Genomic DNA, 27,003 nt, shown 5'->3' on the forward strand with positions numbered 1-27,003 from the left:
AATTTTGGTGCTCTTGCAGGAGGAGAGGAGTGCATGTCCTTTTATTCTGCCATCTTGAACCAGAAGCTGATGTTTTCTTGATATTGGTAATATTTTTTCTTTATTGGTCTAGTTGAGGTTTATCAATTTTATTAATTTTTTCCATGAAAATAGTTTTTAATTTTACTAATTTTCTTTATTGTCTTTTATTTCATTGATTTCAAGTCTTTAAAATCCTTCTTGCTACTTATTTGGCATTAATTTGCTCTTCTTTTTATAATTTCTTAAAGTAGAACCTTAGTCACATATTTAAATTTTTCTTGTTTTCTAACACAAACATGTAAAGATATAACGTTAATCTAGGCACTAGTTTAGCTGTATTCTACATGTTTTGATATGCTTTCATTATCATTCAGTTCAAAATATATTCTGATTTTTTCCTGTGATTTCTTCTTTGACCCATGTGTTATTTAGAAGTAAATCATTTAATTTCCAAGTGTTTGTGTAGTCTTCACTATTTTTGTGATTGATTCCTAATTTAATTTTATTGTGATCAAAGAAATACTCTGTATGATTTCAGTCATTTAAGTTATTGACTTGCTTTATGGCCCAGCATATGATCTTCCTTAGTCTTTCAACTTTACATGTGCAGTTGAAAATAATGTTGATCATATTACTGAAGTATTTTATACCCTATTGACAGTTTCCTCATTCTATCATTTGGCTCTAATTGTGGATGTATCATTTTCACTTTGCAGTCTGTCCATTTTACTTTATGTAATTTCAAGCTTTGTTATTAGCTACAAATACCTTATGATTGTTATACCATCTTGGTGAATAAACCCTCCTAAGATTATAAAATGTCTTTGTTGTCTTGAAGTCTTCTTTGGTTAATATTAATATAGCTACCCCAGCTTCCTCAAGATTAGTGTTTTCAAGTATTTCCTTGTCCATCCATTTACTTTTAACCTATTTGTATCTTTATATTTCAGTTTTTTTAGAAAGTATATAGTTGGGTCTTGTTTGCTGTGCCTTTTTATTGAAGCATATAGAATAATTATTGACATGGTTTTAAGTCCTACTTCTTTCTTGTTTTGCTTATCTCAACTGTTCTTTTTCCTTTTCCCCTCTTACATTCTTTTGTATTAATTCAGTGTTTTTTTGGTATTCTATTTTATCTCTTCTATTGGTTTATTAGCTATACTTCCATGTTTTTTTTCAACAGTTGCTTTAGAGTTTCTAGATGCAGTTTTAAATGTATGCTAAGTTGCTTCAGTCATGTCTGACTGTTTGCAACCCTATGGACTGTAGCCTGCCAGGCTCCTCTGTCAATGGGGATTCTCCAGGCAGAATACTGGAGTGGGTTGCCAGGTCCTCCTCCATTTACATGTATACTACCTCACATATAATGTGAGAACCTTCTAGTAGTATACTTCTATGACCCCTCTCCCATCCTTTTTCCTATTGCTGTCGTGTATTTTACTTCTACATAAGTTCCACAATATATTCTGTTTTTGACAGTTAATTATCTCTTAAAGAAAAAGTCCTTAATATTTACATATGCCTATTACTTATAGTATTTTCTAAAAGCTTTATTAATAGCCTTCTGTTTATTAATTCCTCAATCTCATTCATTTAAATAACACGTATTTTATCATTTGTAGTCACATCTCAGTTATCTTTATTTATATATGCTTTATATCTAATATAAAGCATATGTTTATTAGGTTGAATTTTATTTCTTTACACACCTAGAGCACACTAGATGGTGAGCTGCTATGAGAGCAGATTCAATGTTCTTTACTTTTATATATTTAACACTTATTAATAACAAATGGTATGAAAACTGATGGAATAAATAACATCTCAAACTGTTATTTTGAAAAATAAGTGAATTTTATTCTGTGGTCTGTGGAATTTTACAAGAAAACTTAACACTGGTGGGCTTGTCATTAGATTATGCCATTGATTTTCAAAGGATATGACTAGGGATTGAGGATGCAAAGCTTCAATGCAACAAATTACAGAACTAGGTTTTTACCTACTCCCTCAACCCTATCTACTGCAATTCTGTAGAGCCTCAACTGTAGATGATTTCAGGCTCTTTTTGTGGGAGCCTGTAAGAGAGTATAAGGAATGGCAGAAATATCCGATGTTCCCGAAGACAAAGTAAAAAGTTAAATACTGTAGAATGGAGGGCGTGGTCAGCAGTGTCTTAAACAGAACTGGAATTAAGTAAAGCAAGCATTTTCGTGTCCTCTGGATTCTGTGACAAGGAAGTTCAGTGAGGTAGATGGTGGTAGCTGAGATGAGACTGCAGTGGATCCAGGAGAAAAGTGGGAGGTGAAGAGGAGACAGGTTCTTGGAAACAACCGCAGGTTCCCAGGGAGGGGAAGAGAGAGACAGAGAGGAAGGCTGCTAGGGGGAGGACTACCTTCTTTAGCTCTACTTCCGCTGGGTCAGCGGGGTCCCGACTGCAAAGCGATGACCTACGCGGTGGCACTGGGCGCTCTCAGCAGAGGTGCAGGTCGAGCAACTCACTGACCCGCTGCCCCAGGTGCACTGAGTTTGCCGGGAAGATCCTGGACGCCGGAGCGCTCTTTAGATGCCGCCTGGGGGGAGGAACGCCTTCCTCCCTCCCAAGGGAGGCGTTCTTCCTCCCTCACAAGCTCTCCTCAGCTCGCGGTCGACTTAGGCTTGGAAGGTCCCGGACGCTGCGTTTGGCGCCTCAGCTTCCAACTTCTGAGGGCGGACGCTCCCGCGGCGTCCCGGCCAGGGCCTCACGCACGAGGCTCTTCAAGCGACGCCCGAGAGCCACTGGCGCGGACCCGCTCGCCTCAGGCGGCTGAGAACCGTGGTGGCTTGAGTCGGGCGGTTGCGGCAGCCCGGCTGACCGCGCGGACCCTGAGCAGCTGCGGCGTCGAGGAAGCGGCAGGTGGCGTGGCCGCCGGCGGGACGCCCTCCCTGGGGCCAGGAGGAGAGGCGGCCTGCGGTCCCCGCCATCGCGGGGCAGCGCCGGCCGGACCATGCTGCGCTGGCTGCGGGGCTTCGTGCTGCCCGCGGCGAGTTGCCACACCGACGAGGAAGACTACTTACACTACAAGAACCTTTTCCAAGACCTGGACCACAACGGGGACGGGGTGGTGGACATCTTGGAGCTCCAAGAGGGCCTGAAAAACTGGAACCCCTCTTTTGCCCGGGAGAAGGTGAGTAGCCCCGCCTGTCCAGAGAGGTGCTGGGCAGAAGGTAAAGGTGTTACTGGACCAGGATTCTTGGGTTTCCCTAATCAATAAAAATTGGTAAGAGGTCAGTCAGGAAATTCAAGGCAAGGCTTTATTGGGGCCCCTGCTGCAACAGGGGATAGTGAAAGCAAGTAACAGTTTTCCTTACTCGCTCCCAGAGAAGGGAGCAAGCTGATTCCTACTATGGGGTTAGGGTAGGAATATGTTCAGGCATCAGGCAGGAGGGGTGGCTTAGGTGGTTTGCCCACCCCATTGGCAGGGGGACCTGTGCAGTATCTCTGGTTTTGCTCTAGGCTCTTCAGAAGTGGCGGTTGGGTTTTTCGTCTTTTTGTACTTTGTCCATAATTTGTCCCATTGTGCATCCACTTAGTTATTTTTAATCCCTTATAGTTTCTTTGTATTTTGTTGCTCCAGGAGATGTTTGTCCAGGAAAATGCAAGCACTTCCGCAAAGGGTCCCAGGCCCTAGCCTGCCTCAAATCCAGACTTGCCCTTTCCAGAGACGCTCCCAAGGGTCCTGGGTGGGCATAACTTCCCTGAGCCTCTCCGGGGGAGGGGGGGGGGGAAGGCAGCCCAAGAAAAACACCTTCTCCATCTTCTTAAAGTGATCACTTTGAACAAACACCAGAGCCTTCTCTTGGGGTTTTTGGAAGATGCTGAGTGGGTTTCTGGTGACTCATTCACCATTTACTGAACTGGCACAGAATTTCACAGGCTTCATTAGCCTTTGCGAATGCAGGAGTCAAAGACATTATCTTTTCTGTAGTCATTTACCGCCCACGATTCATGCTTTCAGAGTTTTCTTCTAATGACAGGCACACTGGAGTTACCAGAGCTGCGATCCCACACCAAAGCCTGAGGGGGAGTCAGACCTTGATCCATAGGATTATACTTCAGCTGATTGTTTTAGTACCTTGCCTAAATTACGGATGCCTTTCTTCTCTAGATGAATCTTGACTTGATTATTTAAAAACTGTTTAGGTGGAAGTTTCAGAATACCAAGAGAAAACAATCATTTTATTTCCAGTGCAAAATAGTCTTCTGATATTAACCTACTTGTTCAGCTCTCTACCAGTGAGGGGTGTGTGTGTGTGTGTGTGTGTGTGTGTGTGTGTGTGTGTGTGTGTATGTTTGTATGTATTAGAGTTCCAAATGGTTCCCATGGTTCAGCAAGTTCCTTGAGTTCTATACTCCAAAAATGTATTGCTCTGGTTTGATTATCTCATCTCAATCCTATATCCTCCCACTCTGCTTAGTCTTTTCAGATTGATGCCAAGAAGCCATCTCCTTGACTTTATTTTTCTTTTGTCCTTGGATCCTGTCTCTCAGGACAGTCTCCGGTAAGCCAGAATTCTAGGACCCTGTACCTCAGTCTGTCAAGTGTGTTAGGCTTCTGCTTACCTGAGAAGGGATATCAGAGAATAAACCTTAGAGAGACGTATGAATCAGAGAGGAGTGGTAGGAATATAGGAGCATTAACATGAATACTGCTTTAGTATGTACACTGTGTCTTTGAAAATGGTATGCCACTCATGAAAGGTATTACCTTTAAGCCCTGACTTGGAAGAACACCACTTACTTGTTCTGTCTGTACAGCAGGCCAGCAGCTTCTGGTTAGTGCTTTATGTGATAGGCCTGGTGGGTCCTGTTATCATTATATGGCCCCTTTGGAGTATAATAGGACATTTGGTCCAATGCAGGGTACTCTATATACACATGTTGTGAAATCAAACACCCTTTACTGTTGGATTGTCCTGCCAGCTGAGGCTTTGCAGGCAAGTAAGGCAAACACATACTTAGAGTGTGTCAATTCCTGTGAAGATGAAACACTGTACCTTTCAGGGTAGAACAGCTTCAGGGTAATGGACTTGCTGCTCAGTGGCTGGTAGGTTCCCTGAAAGGATGATGTTATGTCTGTGCTTCAGTCTCTGATGGCAGTAGGTTGGGCATTTGGAAGCATCAGTAGCGATATTAGGCTTGGAAAATGGAACCCATACTGATGGATATGCATCCATGAAAGAAAAGAAAGATAAAAAGTTTAGTCCCTCAGTCGTGTCTGACTCTTTGCAACCCCATGGACTGTAGCCTATCAAGCTCCTCTGTCCATGGGATTTTCCAGGCAAGAGTACTGCAGTGGGTTGCCATTTCCTTCTCCAGAGGATCTTCCCAACCCAGGGATCGAATGCAGGCCTCCCACATTGTAGGCAGACGTTTTACCGTCTGAGCCACCAGGGAAGTCCTATGCATCCATGCATCCATGGATGGCGTCTATCTCCACCACCATGGCTGTTCCATCCCTGAGTCTACTGTGTCAGCACTGCTGTTCATATGTCAGCTGATGAGAGAGTCTGGCTGACTTCAGCTGGCTGGGTCACTGTATCTGCTTGGTTATTTTATACCTCTTCCACAGTAGGAACTGTACAAAATGAAAATATTTTTACTTTGTGTTCACTCCCATAGATCCATCCTCATGCATATTCCCCAGACCTCTGTGTCTTTGATCTTTTAATCTTTTTCTTGCCAGGCTACTGATCATCCAAACAAGCTACTCATCACTGTCCACAAGTCTCTATACATTGTTATTTCTGTCCATTTCTCTTTCTACATAAAGTGAATGATCAGGTACACAACTTGACATTCTTCTCTCTTTCCCCTTATTGCTGTCTTTCTGGACTGTTCTTGAATGGTATTATAATGCACATCAAGCTATTTTCGATTTGCATTCACATACTCTGAAACCCATCCAAGGACCAAGCTCATCCTTTTCCCACCTTTGTTGGCTGGTAATAATGAACTTCCATGTATTTATAAGAATGAGTTTAAGGAGAGGTGATGGTATAACAGTGGTGAAGCTTGGAGATCTGAACCATTCTTTGTTTTGTTTGCACTCTGGTTCTGCTTGTGCCTGATCTCAGATGTTCTCTTCCATTATGGAGATTGCTCCTGGACTCACCAAAACTTATGACTTGGTGAGTCTGATAGAACCCAACTTGTGATAGTCAACCATGGCTGTGTGTTCATTGTAATTTAATTTTATTATTATTTTTTAACATCTTTTTTTTATGTTTATATTTATTTTGGCTGTGCTAGGTCTTCATTGCTGCATGGGCTTTTCTCTAGTTGCAGTGAGTGGGGGCTTCGCTCTAGTTGTGGTGCGCAGGCTTCTAGTCGCAGTGGCTTCTCTTGTTGCAGAGCACGGGCTCTAGGGCACCAGGCTCTGGTAGTTGTAGTTCCTGGGCTCTAGAGCACAGGCTGAATAGTTGTGGTGCCTGGACTCAGTTGCTCTGTGGCATGTGGGCTCCTCCTTCCTGGTCCAGGGATCAAACCCATGTCTCCTGCATTGGCAGGCAAATTTTTCATCAACGAGCCACCAGGGAAGCCCTGGGTAATCATTTGAAGTCCCATATTTAAGGACTGTGTTTCTATCAGGGTCCCGTAGCATGTCAGGAACTGTTGCAGTTTTCTCCTGCAGACTCTCCTTTGGGGGCACACTATAAAGCTTCTCATAATATCTTTTCATACTTCTGATACTTTCAATACCATAGAGTCTGCTGGGTCAGGTGGCCCAAGAGGCAGGGCCACTTACTCTATAGCTAGGACATGTTGAAGAGCTCTTGCCCATTATGGTCCCCATAGAACGCTGTTAGCCTTTCCTGGTTCTCAAAAGTGAGTCAGAGCAGTTTTCTCAATTTTGAAATACATTACCTCCAGAACTCAGAAGCCTCAGATGTTGGTTTCCTTCTTAGGGAGGTATGAGATTCAGTCATTTCCCCTTTATTTTTGTGGTGGTGGTAGGACATATCCTGACATGCCCCAGACCACTGGTTTTGGAAATACTTAGTTGATGTGGTAGACCCCTGAATCTTTATTGACTTTATTATTTCTCATTCTCTGGAGGCATATTTCTTACCAACTGCTGCTGCTGCTAAGTCGCTTCAGTCGTGTCCAATTCTGTGTGACCCCATAGATGGCAGCCCACCAGGCTCTGCCGTCCCTGGGATTTTCCAGGCAAGAGTACTGGAGTGGATTGCCGTTGCCTTCTCTGATATCTTACCAAGGCTTCCAACATATTGCTACTTATTGTTTACCAAGTCCATTTAACATGTTTTCATCAACATAGAGGACCAGCATGATGTTCTATGAATGTGTAGTTGGACCAGATCCCTTTATGACAGAAGGTGGGAGATGTAAATGTATTTATTGCCCATCTGATGTGAATGTCACCTGCTTCTGGTTATCTTTCTTGGTAAATGGAAAACAGTACATTCGTCAGATCAATGGCCGTATGCTACGTCCTTGAGACTGTGTTAATCTGCTCTACTAAATACCACATCTGGATCTAGAGCTGCAGTTGACTTGTCTGCTACTTGGTTGAGTTTGAAGTCGTCCACTGTCATCCTCCTCCTCACCTAGCTTTTGTAGGGCTTATACTAGTGAATTATGTGGTGGGGACCACCATCCCTGAATTTCTTAGTAAGTCTTTAGGGATAGTACTAATCTCTATTAGGAAGTGATATTGGTTTTCTCCAATTTTTAAAATTGTGATAAAAATTCATGTATTATAAAATTTAGCATCTTAAACCACTTTTAAGTGTACAGTTCAGTGGTATTAAATCAGTTCACTTCATTCAGTTGTGTCTGACTCTCTGTGACCCCATAGACTGCAGCATGCCAGGCTTCCCTGTCCATCACCAACTCCTGGAGCTTACTCAAACTCATGTCCATCAAGTTGGTGATGCCATCCAACCATCTCATCCTCTGTTGTCTTTCTCCTCCCGCCTTCAGTCTTTCCCCGCATCAGGGTCTTTTCTGATGAGTCAGTTCTTTGCATCAGGTGGCCAAAGTATTGGAGTTTCAGCTTCAGCATCAGCCCTTCCAATAAGTATTCAGGACTGATTTCCTTTAGGACGGACTGGTTGGATCTCCTTGCAGTCTAAGGGACTCTTCAAGAGTCTTCTCCAACACTACCATTCAAAGCATCAATTCTTCGGCATTCAGCTTTCTTTACAGTCCAATTCTCACATCCATACATGACTACTGGAAAAACTATAACTTTGACTAGACCTTTGTTGGCAAAGTAATGTCTCTGCTTTTAAATATGCTGTCTAGGTTGGTCATAGCTTTTATTCCAAGGAACAAGCATCTTTTAATTTCATGGCTGCAGTCACCATCTGCAGTGATTTTGGAGCCCCCCAAAAATAAAGTTTCCTACTGTTTCCATTGCTTCCCCATCTATTTCCCATGAAGTGATGGGACCAGATGCCATGATCTCAGTTTTCTGAATGTTGAATTTTAAGCCAACGTTTTCACTCTCATCTTTCACTTTCATTAAGAGGCTCTTTAGTTCTTCTTCACTTTCTGCAATAGGGTGATGTCATCTGCATAACTGAGGTTATTGATATTTCTCCCGACAGTCTTGATTCTAGCTTGTGTTTCATCCAGCCCAGCATTTCACATGATGTACTTTGCATATGTTAAATAAACAGGGTGACAATATGCAGCCTTGATGTACTCCTTTCCCCATTTGGAACCAGTCTGTTGTTCTATGTTGAGTTCTAACTGTTGCTTCTTGACCTGCATACAGATTTCTCAGGAGGCAGGTAAGGTGGTCTGATATTCCCATCTCTTTAAGAATTTTCCACATTTTGTTGTGATCCACACAGTCAAAGGCTTTGGCGTAGTCAGTGAAGCAGAAGTAGATGTTTTTCTGGAGCTCTCTTGCTTTTTTCTATGATCCAATTGATATTGGCAATTTGATCTCTGGTTCCTCTGCCTTTACTAAATCCAGCTTGAACATCTGGAAGTTCGCAATTCACGTACTGTTCAAGCCTGATTTGGAGGATTTTGAGGATTACTTTGCTAGCATGTGAGGTGAGTGCAATTTCCTTTCTTTGGGATTGGAATGAAAATGTACCTTTTCTAGTCCTGTGGCCACTGCTGAGTTTTCCAAATTTGCTGGCATATTGAGCGCAGCACTTTCACAGCTTCATCTTTTAGGATTTGAAATAGCTCAAGTGGAATTCCATCACGTCCACTAACTTTGTTTGTAGTGATGCTTTCTAAGGCCCACTTAACTTTGCATTCCAGGATGTCTGGCTGTAGGTGAGTGATCACACTGTTGCAGAAACCAGTAATTGAGAAACCAAGCAGCACACTCAGAAAGTTGGAGAACTCAGGTTTATTATGCCTGCAGGCCCAGGGGAGTTAACACTCCGAGCTCTGAGCCCCGAACGAAGGGGTTACAGAGTTCTTACAGACATATTATAGTGGGCAACGTTAGCTGCTAATAGCCTGGTTTAAACTAAGGGATTTCATGAGCGCAGGAACAGCAGTCAAGACAGGAAGGGGATGCCTGACCTTTACAGGGACAGGAAATGTTTAAGCAGGTTTGCAGGGGCTGGGCAATTGCAAAGAGCAGGACAAGGGTGAGTAAGATAAGCTCCAGTTCCTAGTATTGTAAGTCCCCACTTTCTGAGACTACATGACCTATGTGATCCAGACTTTGTAAGGCGCAAGCTGAGTTACAGAGGCAGAATGAGCAGAAGGTTATGTAAATTTATTTTCCTCTTCAATACCATCGTGGTTATCTGGGTCATGAAGATCTTTTTTGTATAGTTCTGTGTATTCTTGCCACCTCTTCTTAATATCTTCTGCTTCTGTTAGGTCCATACCATTTCTGTCCTTTATTGTGCCCATCTTTGTATGAAATGTTCCCTTGGCATCTATAATTTTCTTGAAGAGATCTCTAGTCTTTCCCATTCCATTGTTTTCCTCTGTTACTTTGCATTGTGCATCGATCACTGAGGAAAGCTTTCTTATCTGTCTTTGCTGTTCTTTGGAACTCTGCATTCAAATGGGTATAAAATACATTTTTATATTCAGTTTAGTTCAGTCGCTCAGTCGTGTCCGACTCTTTGAGACCCCATGAGCCGTGCACACCAGGCCTCTCTGTCCATCACCAACTGCCGGAGTTCACCCAAACTCATGTCCATTGAGTTGGTGATGCCATCTAACCATCTCATCCTCTGTCATCCCCTTCTCCTGCTGCCCTCAGTCTTTCCTAGCATCAGGGTTATTTCAAATGAGTCAGCTCTTCACATCAGGTGGTCAAAGTATTGGAGTTTCAGCTTCAACATCAGTCCTTCCAATGAACACCCTGGACTGATCTCCTTTAGGATGGACTGGTTGGATCTCCTTGCAGTCCAAGGGACTCTCAAGAGTCTTCTCCAACACCACAGTTCAAAAGCATCCATTCTTTGGCACTCAGCTTTCTTTCTAGTCCAACTCTCACATCCATACATGACTACTGGCAAAACCATAGCCTTGACTAGACAGACCTTTGTTGACAAAGTAATGTCTCTGCTTTTTTCTATACTCTCTAGGTTGGCCATAACTTTTCTTCCAAAGAGTAAGCATCTTTTAATTTCATGGCTGCAGTCACCATCTGCAGTGATTTTGGAGCCCCCCAAAATAAAGTCACTCAATGTTTCCACTGTTTCCTCATCTATTTGCCATGAAGTGATGGGACCGGATGGCATGATCTTAGTTTTTTGATGTTGAGCTTTAAGCCAACTTTTTCACTGTCCTCTTTTGCTTTCATCAAGAGGCCCTTTAGTTCTTCGCTTTCTGCCATGAGGGTGGCGTCATCTGCATATCTGAGGTTATTTATATTTCTCCTGGCAATCTTGATTCCAGCTTGTGCTTCCTCCAGCCCAGCGTTTCTCATGATGTACTCTGCATATAAGTTAAATAAGCAGGGTGACAATGTACAGCCTTGATGTACTCCTTTTCCAGTCCATGGAACCAGTCTGTTGTTCCATGTCCAGTTCTAACTGTTGCTGCCTGACCTGCATACAGGTTTCTCCAGAGGCAGGTCAGGTGGTCTGGTATTCTCATCTCTTTCAGAATTTTCCACAGTTTATTGGGATCCACACAGTCAAAGGCTCTGGCATAGTCAATAAAGCAGAAATAGATGTTTTTCTGGAACTCTCTTGCTTTTTCCATGATCCAGCGAATGTTGGCAATTTGATCTCTGGTTCCTCTGCCTTTTCTAAATCCAGCTTGAACATCTGGAAGTCCACAGTTCATGTATTGCTGAAGCCTGGCTTGGAGAATTTTGAGTATTACTTTACTAGCATGTGAGATGAGTGCAATTGTGCGGTAGTTTGAGCATTCTTTGTCATTGCCTTTCTTTGGGATTGGAATGAAAACTGACCTTTTCCAGCCCTGTGGCCACTGCTGAGTTTTCCAACTTTGCTGACATATTGAGTGCAGCACTTTCACAGCATCATCTTTTAGGATTTGAAATAGCTCAACTGGAATTCCATCACTTCCACTAGCTTTGTCCGTGTTTATATTTAATTTTTATATTGAATACATTTAATATTTAATTATATTAAATGCATTTAATAATAATATTCATTTATGCAATTATCACCACTATCCATCTCAGGAACTCTTTCACCTTTAAAATGGAAACTCTATACCCATTAAACAGTAACTCCTCATTCCCTCCTTCTTCCTGGCCTTGAAAGTCACCATTCTATTTTTTGTCCCTATGATTCTGACGACTTTGTGTATCTCATGGAAGTGGAATCATACAGTGTTTGTCTTTGTGTGACTGACTGACTTCACTTAGGATAATATCCTCACCATCCATCCACGTATCTTCCCTGGTGGCTCAGCTGGTAAAGAATCTGCCTGCAAAGCGGGAGACCTGGATTTGATTCCTGGGTTGGGAAGATCCCCTGGAAAAGGGAACAGCTACCCACCGCAGTATTCTGGCCTACAGAATTCCATGGACTGTATAGTCTGTGGGGTCGCAAAGAGTCGGACACAACTGAGTGACTTTCACTTCACTTCACTTCCCTCCATGTTGTAGCATATGTTAGAATCTTTCCTTTTTAAGGCTGATTAATATTCCATGGTATGTATATACCCCATTTTTGGCACTGTATTATTCTCAGCCTTTCATTGTTTTTCTCTAGTGCAGTGATGCTTCCATCAACATCCATCCAATTATATAGTTTTTATAATTAGCCAGTGCATTCTCTTCCCATCGCAGTTAATCATCTACCACCAGAGATGGTGTTTCATGTGCAGTCAGCTTCCTAAGACCATTTGTGGTACCAGCTGCCATAGGTTGTATTCCATGAGAACTGCCTCTACTACTCAGATTCATTCTTGAGAAGTTTATTGGGAAGTGCTCCTAGGGACAGTACCTGAGAGGGCTGGTGGAAGCAGGACTGGACAGAAGGAGAAGTTGAACTGTGATGGAATTACAACAGAGGCTTCAGACAATTCAAGAGGAACTGTGGATCTTAAGAGTTCCTTGGGAGCCAATGTGAGTCAAATATCTCAAGGAGGGAGTTATTACATAGGCCCTTAAGAATTGTCGTATCTTGGGGCTTTCCTGGTTGCCCAGTGGTTGTGAATCCACCATGCAGTGTGGGGACTGTGGGTTTGATCCCTGGTCAGGGAACTAAGATCCTACATGCTGCGGAGCAACTAAGCCTGTGCGCTGCAACTAGAGAGTCTAAAAGATCAAAGATCTCTCGCAGCCAAATAAAGAAACAAATAAATATTAAAAAAAAAAAAGAGTTGTCCCATCTTGAGGCAGGAAGACCAGGCCTTTGTTACCTGTCCCCTGCCTCCTTCACTCCCTCCCCCATTTATTGAACTTGGGTTGCTCCTAGGGAATGACTTTAGGCAAGGTGAATCTTTTCAGCCCAGGGTGACATAAAGGGAGGGAGGGACTCAACTGAGAGCTGTCCATTAATACTGACAGCTACTGTCAGTCCTGAGGGGGATTGGTGGGTGGTGCACTATAGAATGTACTACAGTGATAAATTTTGAAAGTAATGCTGATAGGATTCATTGGTTAATTGGATTTGTACTGTGAGGTATAAGAGGAAGTCAAGAATGACTCCAGTATTTTCAATTTGAAAAAATGAATGGATAATGGTTTTATCCATTTTTTAGCTGTTTGCTAAAATCAGGCAGAATTGGAGAGTAGTGAGGTAGGATAAGTGGTTAATAAAGAGTTCTTAGTGTGGACATTGGAGGTTTCTTTTAAACATCCAAGTGGATATATCTAATAGTAGTTTTGAATTTGAGCCTGAATCTCTGAGGAGATGTCAGGGTTAGAGATGTATATCATCAGCATTATATATGCAAAGCTTTAATATTGGATGAGATCCCTAGAAGGTGTATATAGAGAAGTGGTCTGAGGACTGAGCACTGGATCACTGCAACATTTTGAGATCAGGAAGAGCCAATGTACAACTCTGAAAAGCAGCACTTAATAAAGTGAAAGGAAATCAGGAGTGTGTGAGCTCTTGGGAGCCAATGTGAGTCAAATATCTCAAGGAGGGAGTTATTACATAGGACTGAGAGGTCTGCTAAGAGGTCTTATAAGGTGAAGACTGATTTTAACTAAGGGATTTGTCAAGATGGAGGAAGTTTGTAACCTCGAGCAATTTCATGTAGGTGTGTACCTTGTTGTTGGTTGTATCTCTGAGGAATGTGTGAGGACCAGGATGCTATGATAGACATGCTAGACATCAGGAGAGGGGTATAACACAGAGAGCACTCCAAGCTGGGGCTTTGGTCCCTATATTATATCCTTCTCTGATACAGGTTTTTTTTTTGTTTTTTTGTTTTTTTTTCTGCTTCAAATGCTGAACAACCAATAAATGGTCGACATTGAGTTCTTCGGTAACTTCTCATGTAGTTGTAAGAGGATGAGCTTCAGTGATCCTCTCAGTTGGTCACTGTCAACTTCCGATGGCCAGCCACTGTGTTCCTCATCTTTAAGGCTCTCATCTCCTTTGCAAAACTTCTTGAACCACCACTGCACTGTATGTTCATTAGCAATTCCTGTGCCAAATGCATTGTTGATGTTGCAAGTTGTTTCTGCTGCCTTATGACTCATTTTGAACTCTTAATAAGAAAATTGTTTGAATTTACCTTTTGTCTGATATCATTTCCCTGGTCTAAAATGAACATAAAATATGCACCAGAATCATACAACTGAGCGACCAGCACTTTCACTTTTTCAATAATAAAATATAGAACAATTATAACAATATACTGTAATAAAAGTTATGAGAACGTGATTGTTAATTATTGTGCTTGGTTGCTCAGTCATGTCCAGCTTTTTGTGACCCCACAGACTGTAGCCTGCTGGGTTCCTCTGTCCATGAGGATTCTCCAGGCAAGAATACTGGAGTAGGTTGCCATGCCCTCCTCCAGGGGATTTTCCCAAGCCAGGGATTGAACCAGGTCTCCTGCATTGCAGGTGGATTCTTTACCACCTGAGCCACCAGGGAAGCCCTGCTAAGAGAGATGCAAATCAAAGCTATAATAAGGTATCACCTCATACCAGTCAGAATGACCATCATCAAAAAGTCTATAAATAATAAATACTGGAAAGAGTGTGGAGAAAAGGGAACCATCCTACACTGTTAAATTGGTGGGCTACTATATAAAACAGTACAACATTTCCTTAAAAAACTAAAAATAGAGTTATGATATGATCCAGCAACCCCACTCCAGGGCATATATCTGGGAAAGACAAAAACTCTAATTTGAAAAGACATATGCACCTCAGTGTTCATGGAAGAACTATTTACAAAAGCTAGAACATGGAAGTAACCTTAGTGTCAATCAACAGATGAATGGATAAAGAGGATATGGTACATAGATAATGGAATATTACTCAAACACAAAATGAATGAAATATGCCATTTGCAACAACATAGATGGACCATGGGCTTCCCCATGTCTCAATGGTAAAGAATCCGCCTGCAGTGCAGGAAAAGCAGAAGATGCGGATTTGATCCCTGAGTTGGAAAGAGCCCCTGGAGGAGGAAATAGCAACCCACTCCAGTTTTCCTGCCTGGGAAATCCCATGGACAGAGGAGCCTGGTGGGCTACGTCCATGAGGTCGCTAAAGAGTTGGCCACAACTGAACAACTGAGCACAGCACAGATGGACCTAGAGATTATCATACTAAGTGAAATAAGTCAAGGCAGAGAAAAAACAAATATTATGTGGTATCACTTATATATGGAATCTAAAAATAATAATACAGGTGAACTTATTTGGAAAACAGAAGCAGACTCACAGACAGAAAACAAACTTATGGCTACCAAAGGGGAAAATTTGGGGGCGGGGGTGGATAGATTAGGAGTATGGGATTAAAGCCTTTGACTGTGTGGATCAAAATAAACTGTGGAAAATTCTGAAAGAGATGGGAATGCCAGACCACCTGACCTGCCTTTTGAGAAATTTGTATGCAGGTCAGGAAGCAACAGTTAGAACTGGACATGGAACAGACTGGTTCCAAATAGGAAAAGGAGTACATCAAGGCTGTATATTGTCACCCTGCTTATTTAACTTATATGCAGAGTACATCATGAGAAATGCTGGGCTGGAAGAAGCACAAGCTGGAATCAAGATTGCCGGGAGAAATATCAATAACTTCGGATAGGCAGATGACACCACCCTTATGGCAGAAAGTGAAGAGGAACTCAAAAGCCTCTTGATGAAGGTGAATGAGGAGAGTGAAAAAGTTGGCTTAAAGCTCAACATTCAGAAAACGAAGATCATGGCATCTGGTCCCACCACTTCATGGGAAATAGATGGGGAAACAGTGGAAACAGTGTCAGACTTTATTTTTTTGGGCTCCAAAATCACTGCAGATGGTGACTGCAGCCATGTAAAAGATGCTTACTCCTTGGAAGGAAAGTTATGACCAACCTAGACAGCATATTGAAAAGCAGAGACATTACTTTGCCAACAAAGGTCCGTCTAATCAAGCTATGGTTTTTCCAGTGATCATGTATGGATGTGAGAGTTGGACTGTGAAGAAAGCTGAGTGACGAAGAATTGATGCTTTTGAACTGTGGTGTTGGAGAAGACTCTTGAGAGTCCCTTGGACTGCAAGGAGATCCAACCAGTCCATTCTGAAGGAGATCAGCCCTGGGATTTCTTTGGAAGGAATGATGCTAAAGCTGAAACTCCAGTACTTTGGCCACCTCATGTGAAGAGTTGACTCATTGGAAAAGACTCTGATGCTGGGAGGGATTGGGGGCAGGAGGAGAAGGGGATGACAGAGGATGAGATGGCTGGATGGCATCACTGATTCGATGGATGTGAGTCTAAGTGAACTCCGGGAGATGGTGATGGACAGGGAGGCCTGGCATGTTGCGATTCATGGGGTCGCAAAGAGTCGGACATGACTGAGTGGCTGAACTGAACTGAACTGATGAGATTAATAGTTACATACCATTATATATAAAACAGATAAACAGGACTTATTTATTTATTTATTTAGCACAGGATCTATATTTAATATCCTGTAATACCTGTAATGGAAAAGTATCTAAAGCTACATACATAAAACTAACACAATATTGCAAATTGAGTATAATTAAATAATTTCAAATAAAGTTATTAATATGGTCTTTTTCTCAGAATATTGTACCGTACATTTTAATGCTTTTTCTGTCTTAACTAAGCACTTACCACATACTATGGCCATAACTTTTGTGGTTTGAGGTGTGACAGCAAAACTGGCGTGAATTTCTTTTTCCTTCTTCACAATTTTACTGATAGAAAATTCATTCATACTGTAGATCTTGGCAACCTCAGTATACAGTTTTTTTTTCTTCCTTATTAGTCAAGAACTTTCCCAGTTTTACTTAAAGGAAGCATTTTATGGCTTCTCTTGGACATATCCAAATTTTTAGCATTACCACTCTTGTGTTTTGGGGCCATTACTAAGTAAAATAAGTGTTATTCGAACCCAAGAACTGTGATACTATGACAGGCAACATGATAATCTAGATTGATGGCTAGTAAGTGAATAAGGAGTGGGATATCTGGGCAAAGGGATAATTCACATCCTGGTCAGGATGGAACCTGATGGAGTGAGATTTCATCACACTACTCAGAACGGTGCTTAATCTAAACCTTATTATTTCTGGAATTTTTCACTTAATATTTTCAGACTATGGGTGACCATGGATAACAAAGTTGAAAAATATCAATAACCTCAGATATGCAGATGATGCCACTCTAATGGCAGAAAGTGAAGAGGAAGTAAAGAGCTTCTTGATGAGGGTGAAAGAGGAGAGTGAAAAAGCCGGCTTGAAACTTAACATTAAAAAAGCTAAGCTCATGGCACCCCATGTCATCACTTCATGGCAAATAGAAGGGAAAAAAGTAGAAACAGTGACAGATTTTATTTTCTTGGGCTCCAAAATCCCTGTGGATGGTGACTGCAGCCATGAAATTAAGACACTTGCTCCTTGGAAGGAAAGCTATGACAAACCTAGACAGTGTTTTAATAAGCAGAGAAATCACTTTGCTGACAAAGGTGCATATAGTCAAAGCTATGGTTTTTCCAGTAGTCATGTACAGATATGACAGTTGAACCACACAGAAGACTGAACACTGAAGAATTGATGCTTTCAAATTATGGTGCTGGACAAGACTGTTGAGATTCCCTTAGACTGCAAGGAGACTAAACCAGTCAATCCTAAAGGAAATCAACCCTGAATATTCATTGGAAGGACTGATGCTGAAGCCTCAAATACTTCGGCCACCTGATGCAAAGAGCCAACTCATTGGAAAAGACCTTGATGCCGGGGAAGATTGAAGGCACAAGGAGGAGGCAGCAGCAGAGGATAAGGTGGTCCAATAGCATCACTGACTCAATGGACATGAATTTGAGCAAACTCCAGGAGATAGTGGAGGACAGAGGAGCCTGACAGAGGACAGTGGGACATGACTTAGTGACTGAACAACAACAACTGAAAGTGCAGAAGGTGGGGAAGGGATTGCTACTATTCTTGGAATTTTTTAAAGTTGGGAAGTATTGAGACATATTGGCTCCAAACAGATATTCTCCATGATGTAATCAGAAGGGTTGGAAGACAATTAAACATGAATAATTTTCTCATTGTGATTTAATGTTAATTTTGTTTCCATGTAAGCCCCATATATCATCCCACTTGCTGGGAAATACTACCTACAGAATTAATTTGGAATCCATTTTGTGACATGTAAGTTCTCATGATCTCTCCCCTGCCTACCTTATCTCCTACTTTTCTCTCTTGCATTTTGTCCTTAGCAAATTAGAACTATTTAGGGTTGTTATAATGATTAAATGAGATTGTATATATAAAGTGCTTAAAAGGAAGTGCTCAATAAATATTAGCTGTTATCATTATCATCATTACTGTATTTTTTCTAACTAATATATGTTCTGCCTGCTTACAATACTGTCACATATTCTTGGAATGCCCTGTCCCATTGGTCTGCCCAGCTAATGGCAATTATTCTTTGTAGTTCTCAGTTCAAGTCCTCTCCCTCTGTGAAGACTCTCCTGAATCCTCCCACACTCCACTGTACCTTGAATACATTCCCATCACATCACCTAAAAAATTCTCTTTTATTATGTGAATGGTCTCTACTAGTCTGTAATTTCCTTCAGGGCAGAGACTGCATCTTCTTGTCTTTTAATCCCTACCGCATAGTGCATTGCCCAGTTCACAGTATTAATTCAACAAATGTAGATTAAGGACCTTGGTATGCCATACTCTATGCTAGGCATTTATGGTACAAAGATGAATAAGACATGATCTATACCTTTGAGATAGGAAACTCTTAGAAATATATAGATAATGCATTTTAAAATTATTCATTTTTTGTTCAAAAAAGCAGAGCACCTTAGTGAGGTTTGAACATATACTCTTCATAAAGCTACATCTCAAATCATAATCTGTGGGTCATATTGGAATCTCACATATTTTATCCCATTCAGTTTAATGGAGTGTGAGGTCTCTGATTGCAAAGACTATATACCTTACTTACTATCTTTATTCCCTCAAGGTATATGGCATTCATTTTTTACCTTAAGTAAACACTTACTTACATATAAGACTCATAATTATTTGAAATGAGTTTTGACTTCAGTATTGAACAAATTAAAAATCACCAAATGTATTTAACTTTGTAGCTGTGACTGAAAAACTAGGACAATGAATGTGGGTAGAAATCGTAACTAGTATGAGTGAAATATGCCAATGTTAACATGGTATAGTAGCTTTACTTGCTATATATCTCTGTAATGAGTTTCTTCTTTCTTATAGGATATTTATAAAACTGTAGATACCAATGCTGATTCCGGATTGAACTTCGAAGATTTTATGCGCTACCTTAAAGACCACGAGAGAAAAATGACGCTGGCATTTAATAGTCTGGACAAAAATAATGATGGTGTGTGTGTGTGTGTGTGTTTTATCCACAGTTAGATTAACATGAATGATAACTGTGAATACTAAAGGATGTTTTTACTAGCTTTTAACTTACTCCCACTATCAAATACTCAATTATATCTATTACTTGTCTTGTGATAATTTTTTAATTTCTAAGAGTGATATGTGGATGATATTTATTAGTATTAAAATTTCTGTGGGGTTAGTCATATCTTTAATAAAATTGTTTTTTGTCTTCTGAATTTAAAACTTCTTGGCTTAATAAGTAGACCTCTTCACTCTTTTGCAATATATGAGCTAAAAGTATCATGGTGATTAAAATCATTAACATTTGTTGTTTTCTAGCTGACTTTGAAAATATTTCAGTTGTAGGAAAGTTAGTTAACACAGAGAGATAACAGATAGAAAGAAACAGTTACCTGTGACCTTGCTGTCTAGAGATCAGGCTTAACATTTTAATATATTTTTATATTTACTTTTAGACTTTTTGTTTCTATCTCTTTCTTGGTCTTTTTCTCTTTAAGTGAAATTGTGGTCGCACTGTATGTATAGTTTGATGTCCTACTTTTTTTGTTTAATGTCAGTGTAAGCATTTCACTTCATTTAATGTTCTTTGCAAGCACAGTTTTTAATGACTTTGAAATATTCAGTTGGTGAGTAGATGTATCTAATCAATCCCATATTTTTAAACATTTAGAATGTTTCCAGTCTTTTATACATACAATCAATATCCATGCTGATTTTCAGAGGAAAGGAATACTCGTATTTTGTTACAGATCCTTTAAATCAAAGAGACTAAATGTAAAAGTAGAATACCATTTCTGCATTCACATATGGCTAATTCATCATGGGTAATTAGAAATTAATTATACTTCATTTATGAAACATATTAATTTTAAAATTTTGTGAAGTCGAATTTTTTAATTGAAAAATTCTAAGTATACCATAAGGCAAAGTGTAACCTGAATGTTACAAGCTTTAGTGACCTATAAGCACAGAAGTGGTTGTATTTCCCTTAATATCCAAACCATAGGTTTCAAGCTTCCATTTACTTTCCAGGAGAAAGTTTAGGCCTTTGTGGGCCCTCCTACTTAAATAGTATCCAGAAGCTTTAGAAGTAGTACTCATTCATATCTGTGAATTAGACCTGGTCATCATTTGCTGTTGATCTAAGACTGATAGTTCTATTCTTGTGCTCTTCTGGAATTTCACTCCATTATTGATGGTTATTTACCACTGTGATCGTCATTTGTATGCTGAAAATACACTGTATCATAATCAGTGAAAGTAGAAAACCCCTAGTAAAAAATATATTACTATCGTCTCTGAAAATCAGTGCTTATAGCTCTTGGTAATAATAGAAAATACTCTTTCTGAGGCTAGATGGCCATCCAAAGTGATGTAATGATATAGCAATATAGATCTTTTAATTTCTGCCTTGACTGGTCAAACTGGAACATCACAGGCAAGTCCTGAAGTGGCACCACTCTGGAAGAGCTCTTGTCTGAATTCCTACTGGCTTCTTTTGTTTTTAGCATCTGAGCCGTGACGGTAGGTGTGAAGCTCTACTGTGGCTACCAGAGCTGCCATCCCCCTGCACTGCAGAGTGCAGGCCCTAGCAGACCTGCAGAGGCCCTGTTCTGATTGAGGCGCTTGCTTTGTGTCATCATTGCTGCCTCCTCAGTGACCACACTTCTGTAAAGCTCAGCCAGTTTACCTTGGCCATGATGCTTTTTGTGGGTATGAACGGGAATACCTCCTCTATTACAGATTGAATTTGTTGTTGTTTAGTCACTAATTTGTATTCGACTCTTTGTGACCCCATGGACTGTAGCCCCCCAGGTTCCTCTGTCCATAGGTTTTCCCAGGCAAGAATACTGGAGTAAGTTGCCATTTCCTTCTCCAATGGAGTGAATTGTGTACCCCTAAAAGATAAGTTGAAGTCCTAACCCCCAGATCTCAGACTGTGATCTTATTTGGAAATAGGTCTTTATAGAAGTAACCAAGAAAAATGAGGTCATTAGGGTATGCCCAATACCCTCTGTCCATGGAATTCTCCAGGCAAGAATACTGGAGTGGGTAGCCATGTGCTTCTCCAGGGGATCTTCCCAACACAGGGATCAAACCCAGATCTCCTGCATTGCAGGCAGATTCTTTACTGTCTGAGCCACCAGGGAAGCCCAATAGGACAGGTGTCACATAAAGGGGAAATTTGGATACAGGGACAGACATGCACAGAGGGAGATAATATGAAGTAGCCATTTGATAATGGAGTCAGGCTTGGAGTGATGTGTCTGTAAGCCAAGAAATACCTGAGACTACCAGACAGTAGGAGAGAAATACAGGACAGATCCTTCCGTAGCATCTTCCAAAGGAGCATGGCCCTGCCAACACCTTGGTTTTACAGACTTTTGGCCTTCATCATTTTTTGGCCATATTTTGGCCAATATTTTGGCCAATAATCACTTTTGGCTTAAATTCCTATTTAAGCTACCCAGATTGTGGTCCTTTATTACAACTGCCCGAGGAAACAAATACAGTCCTCCCTCTTATTTGCTTAATCAGAAATTGTCCAATGCCAGCATATTTTGGGCCTCAAAGTACAGCTTTTTAAATTCATATGAACATGCTGCTACTTTCTCCCAGAGTGTTTCTAGATTGGCTGGGTTAAGGTAATTTCTTTTTTTTTTTTTTCTCCTTTTTTTAAAAAAATTAAATTTATTTATTTTAATTGGAGGCTAATTACTTTACAATATTGTATTGGTTTTGCCATACATCCACATGAATCCGCCACGGGTGTACACCTGTTGTGCATTGTTGACTGTGGAGACAATCTTTCCCCCTGAATCCTATTACTGGATCTGGCTCTGTACATGGTATCTTTTCCCTTCTTGTCCTTCCTGACAACATTGTTGAGACTCTCCCAGTTCATCACATATTAATGTGTATAAAACACTAATAGTAGGACTCAATTTTTACCACTGCATTTTCTGTGTCCCAGGAGGGTTTCCAGGCCTTATGCCAATCAATGGAGGCAAGAGGATGCTTGTGGGCTGGTGTACTATACTATCAAATTCACTAGCTGGAAGCATTCAAGGCCCAATGTGAACTGATCTGCTTAACTTCTCTCAAGAAGTATCTGAGTCCCTACTTCTGCGGAGCCAGAATGTCCTTGGAGTGTGGTCAAAAATATGTGAAATGAAGTAATTCTTAGACGTAATTTCATCATTAAGGTTCTTTTTTGGAAGGAGTTTTTTGTTTTTTGTTTTTTTTAGATTGGGAAAATGGTGGGAAAGAAACTAGAAATTTTTGTACTTTACCATCTGCCATGCCTGTTTTAGCTGCTTTATCTTCTATATCTTATTTTTGTCTCATGCAGTCCTCATAGCAGCTACCTTTTACGTATGAGAACAGTAATGCTAAGTAATACATTTGGTATTTCAGTGAACCTCATCTAGCAGGGTTTATGCCTTTGTGTAACCCTGAGCCACATTGACCTGGGCTTGGCCATTTGACTTGCTTCAACCATTAGGACCATTATTGTTGTTTAGTCCCTGAGTCATGTCCCACTCTTTGCAACCCCATGGACTTCAGCATGACAGGCTTCCTTCACTTTCACTATCTCCTGGAGTTTGCTCAAATTCATGTCTATTGAGTGGGTGATGCCATTCAACCATCCCATCCTCTGTCATCTCCTTCTCCCCCTGCCCTCAATCTTTCCCAGCATCAGAATCTTTTCCAATGAGTTGGCTTTTTGCGTCAGGTGGCCAAAGTATTGGAGCTTCAGCTTCAACATCAGTCCTTCGAATATTCAGGACTGATTTCCTTTATTTTATTTTTTTTTGGTTTTTGCAAGGTGCTTTTATTGGTACTATAAAGTCAACTTTACTGCCATGAAACTGTCTGGCCATATCTAATTTCCTTTAGAATGGACTGGTTGGATCTCCTTGCTGTCCTAGGGACTCTCAAGAGTCTTCTCCAATGCTACAGTTCAAAAGTATCAATTATTCAGTGCTTGGCTTTCTTAGTGGTCCAACTCTCACATCCATACATGACTACTGGATAAACCATAGCTTTGACTAGATGGACCTTTGTCTCAGTTTTTTAATACACTATCTAGGTTTGTCATAGCTTTTCTTCCAAGGAGCAAGTGTCTTTTAATTTCATGGCTGCAGTTATCATTTGCAGTGATTTCGAAGCCCCAGAAAATAAAGTCTGCCAGTTTCCATTTTTCCCCATCTTTTTGTTTTGAAGTGATGGGACCGGATGCCATGATCTTAGTTTTTTGAATGTTGAGTTTTAAGCCAGCTTTTTCACTCTCCTCTTTCACCTTCCTCTTTCACCTTCACCTTCCTATTCACTTTCTGCCATTAGGGTGGCCTATTTCATTTCCATCTGTTCTACATTTCCATCTGATGTAAAAGACATGTGAGTGAAGCCATCTTGGATTTTCAGCTATGGTCAAACCTCTAGATCACTGAATTCACATGAGTGACCCAGGCAAAATCAGCAGAAGAACCAATGTGTTGAACCAAATTCTGATTGCATACTATTATCAAATACATTCTTATTAAACCAGTAAAATTTGAGATGGCTTGTTAACTTAGCAAAATAATCTGTAGTATAGAAGTGGAATAGTTTGCATTTCCCCCTGGAATTACAGGACTGGAATAGTCACAGTCTTCCTCTCCATGCATCTAACTACTGTTACTCTAGCAAATCCATTTCAAGCCCATCTTTCTCAGTGAAAACTTGCTGTATATAATTAAAGACAACATTGAATCTCCCCTTCAGTCCATAGGTATTGATTATATTCTGATTTACATTACCTAATTTTTCTCTACATCATAGCTTGAAATTTTAACTTCTTTTGCATAAGGATTAATTACTTAATGTAATTATAGGTCAACGAAACAGAGAATTTTTGAGCAGTTATGTGAGCTAGTGCACTAGGAACTGTGTTAACAAAGATTTTCAGAAGCAGACAGTTTTGGGGCAAAACCAATACAATATTGTAAAGTAATTAGCCTCTAATTAAAATAAATAAATTTAAATGTAAAAAAAAAATGAATAGCCATACACAAGCTAGACTATGATAATTGCTATACAAGTGATAGAGGGAGACTTTAATTGTGCTCAGGAACAATTTAGTTTTCTTCTGGGTCAATATATAAACAGAGTTGGAAAGAAAGGAGTTTTTTTAAGAAATTATTTTTTATTTAACATATAAAAATTGGAAGATTTTATATAAAAATTCAGTTTTCCCAGTTTTCTTTAAAATGAAACATATGACCCACTTTCAGTTCAGTTCAGTCGCTCAGTCGTGTCCGACTCTTTGTGACCCCATGAATCGCAGCACGCCAGGCCTCCCTGTCCATCACCAACTCCCGGAGTTCACTCAGACTCATGTCCATCGAGTCACTTTATAACATGGTAAAAATCAGTGGGGTTTAGTAGCATTTACTCCATTTGTACAGATATCCGCTCCCCATAGACCATAGTGTTTGCCACCCCTAATGTGAAGGTCAATACATGGTACCACTCATCTCTGCTTTTCCACTGTGTTTCCATTTTTTTGTTTGTTTGTTTGTTTATGTATAGTTGATTTACAGTGTTGTATTCGTTTCAAGTATACAACAAATTGATTTACTTATATATGTTCTTTATATATAAATATATAGTTGTATATTATTCTTTTTCAGATTCTTTTCCATTGTAGGTTATTACAAGATACTGAATATAGTTCTATACATGTAGGACCTTGTTGTTTATGTCCTCTACACAGTTAGTGTGTATGTGTTAATCTCAGCCTTCTAATTTATTTCTACCCCACCTTTTTCCTTTGGGATAACCATAAATTTATTTTCTATATCTGTGAGTCTGTTTCGGTTTTGTAAATAAGCTCATTTGAATCGTTTTTTTAGCTTCCACATATAAGTGATACCATATGATACTTGTCTTTGTCTGACTTACTTCACTTAGTATGATAATCTCTAGGTCTATCTGTGTTGCTGCAAATGGCAATATTTCATGTTTTCTTATGACTAATATTCTATTGTATATATGGAATATTCTTTATCCATCCATCAATGGACTTTTAGGTTGCTTCCATATCTTGGCTGTTGGTAAAGTAATGGTGGTAAATAATGCTGGAGTGAACATTGGGGTACATATATCTTTTCAAATTAGAGTTTTCATCTTTTCTGGATATATGCCCAGGAGTGGGATTGGTGGGGATCATGTGGTAACTCTATTTTTAGTTTTTTAAGGAACAGCCATACTGTTCTCCATAGTGGTTACACAAATTTACATTCCCATCAATAGTTTAGGAGGGTTCCCTTTTCTCCATGTCCTCTTCAGCATTTTTTATTCTGGATTTTTAATGATAGCCATTCTGACTGGTGTGAGGTGATACCTCTCTGTAATTTTTCTTTTCTTTAATAATTACTGTTGTTGAGCATCTTTTCACATTCTTGATGGCAACTTGTATGTCTTCTTTGGAGAAGTGTCAGTTCATGTCTCTTGCTTATTATTATTATTTTTTAAAAATATTGAGATGTATGAGCTGTTTGTAGTTTTTAGATATTAATCCCTTGTTGGTTGCATCATTTGCAAATATTTCCTCCTAGTCCATAGGTGGTCTTTTCATTTTGTTTTGTGATTTCTTTGGCTGTGCAAAACTTTTAAGTTTAATTAGGTCTCATTTATTTATTTTTGCTTTTGCTTCCATTACTCTAGGAGACAGATCCAAAACATTATTCCTGCGATTTTTGTCAAAGAGTGTTCTGCTTACTGTTTCCTCTAGGAGTTTTATAGCCTTACATTTAGGTGTTTAATCTATTTTGAGTTTGTTTTTGTGTATGGTATTAAAAATGTTCTAATTTCATTCTTTTAAATGTATCTATCCAGTTTTCCCAGTACCACTATTGAAGAGACTCCATTGTATATTCTTGAATTCTCCACTGTATATACTTGCCTCCTTTTTTGTAGATTAATTGACCATAAGTACATGACTATACCTGGGCTTTCTATCCTGAAGAAAGGTTTTTTTTTTTTTTTTTGCAGAGAGAACAAAGGCAGAAATTGTCAGACATAGCTTGTTAAAATGCCATTTCAAATTTGGCCCTAAATTACTATTTTTGGGGAAAATTTCATTGATATATAACATATATAGCCAAGTGCATACATTATAAGTAAAAGTGAGAGAGTCATTTCCTAGGCAGGTTGATAAGGAGTCTAGGGGTCCCGAAGGAGAGAGGGCTCTGGAATTCTCAAGGAGGAAGAAAGGACAAACTTTTCCTTCTCTACATTCCTTAGGATTATATAACAATAATGTATCCTGCCTGAGGACAGTCTCTGGATTAAGCCTTCTGGCTAATTCTGTTATCTTAAAATGTAAATTATGGGAGTAGGTCTGGTGAGGTCTTTACAACTTCCAGACATTCTTTGGATTCATTGGAGAGTATATAACTTCATTGCTAACACTAGCAAGGGGGT

The 27,003-nt window shown here is 40.1% G+C and overlaps 1 protein-coding gene across 3 annotated transcripts in view; it reads left to right on the forward strand.

The window, feature by feature from the left end:
- The first annotated feature begins 2,387 nt into the window (after window positions 1-2,387).
- LOC129655032 (calcium-binding mitochondrial carrier protein SCaMC-1-like) overlaps window positions 2,388-27,003 on the forward strand; it is a 90,121-nt gene continuing 65,505 nt past the window's right edge. The window contains exons 1-3 of one of the 3 annotated variants that reach the window (XR_008715713.1): window positions 3,047-3,185; window positions 4,477-4,560; window positions 19,381-19,519. Coding sequence is in view for 1 of the 3 variants with exons in the window: in XM_055584909.1 (XP_055440884.1) it covers window positions 3,006-3,185; window positions 19,381-19,507 (307 nt within the window). In the remaining 2 variants the exon portion in view is untranslated. Of the gene's footprint in view, window positions 3,186-4,476; window positions 4,561-9,008; window positions 9,092-19,380; window positions 19,520-27,003 lie in introns of those variants that run through there. The other 2 variants (XR_008715714.1, XM_055584909.1) reach the window with 2 other exon arrangements.

This window comes from Bubalus kerabau, chromosome 6, assembly GCF_029407905.1.
Source record: "Bubalus kerabau isolate K-KA32 ecotype Philippines breed swamp buffalo chromosome 6, PCC_UOA_SB_1v2, whole genome shotgun sequence".
In the NCBI taxonomy this organism is placed as follows: Eukaryota; Metazoa; Chordata; class Mammalia; order Artiodactyla; family Bovidae; genus Bubalus; species Bubalus kerabau.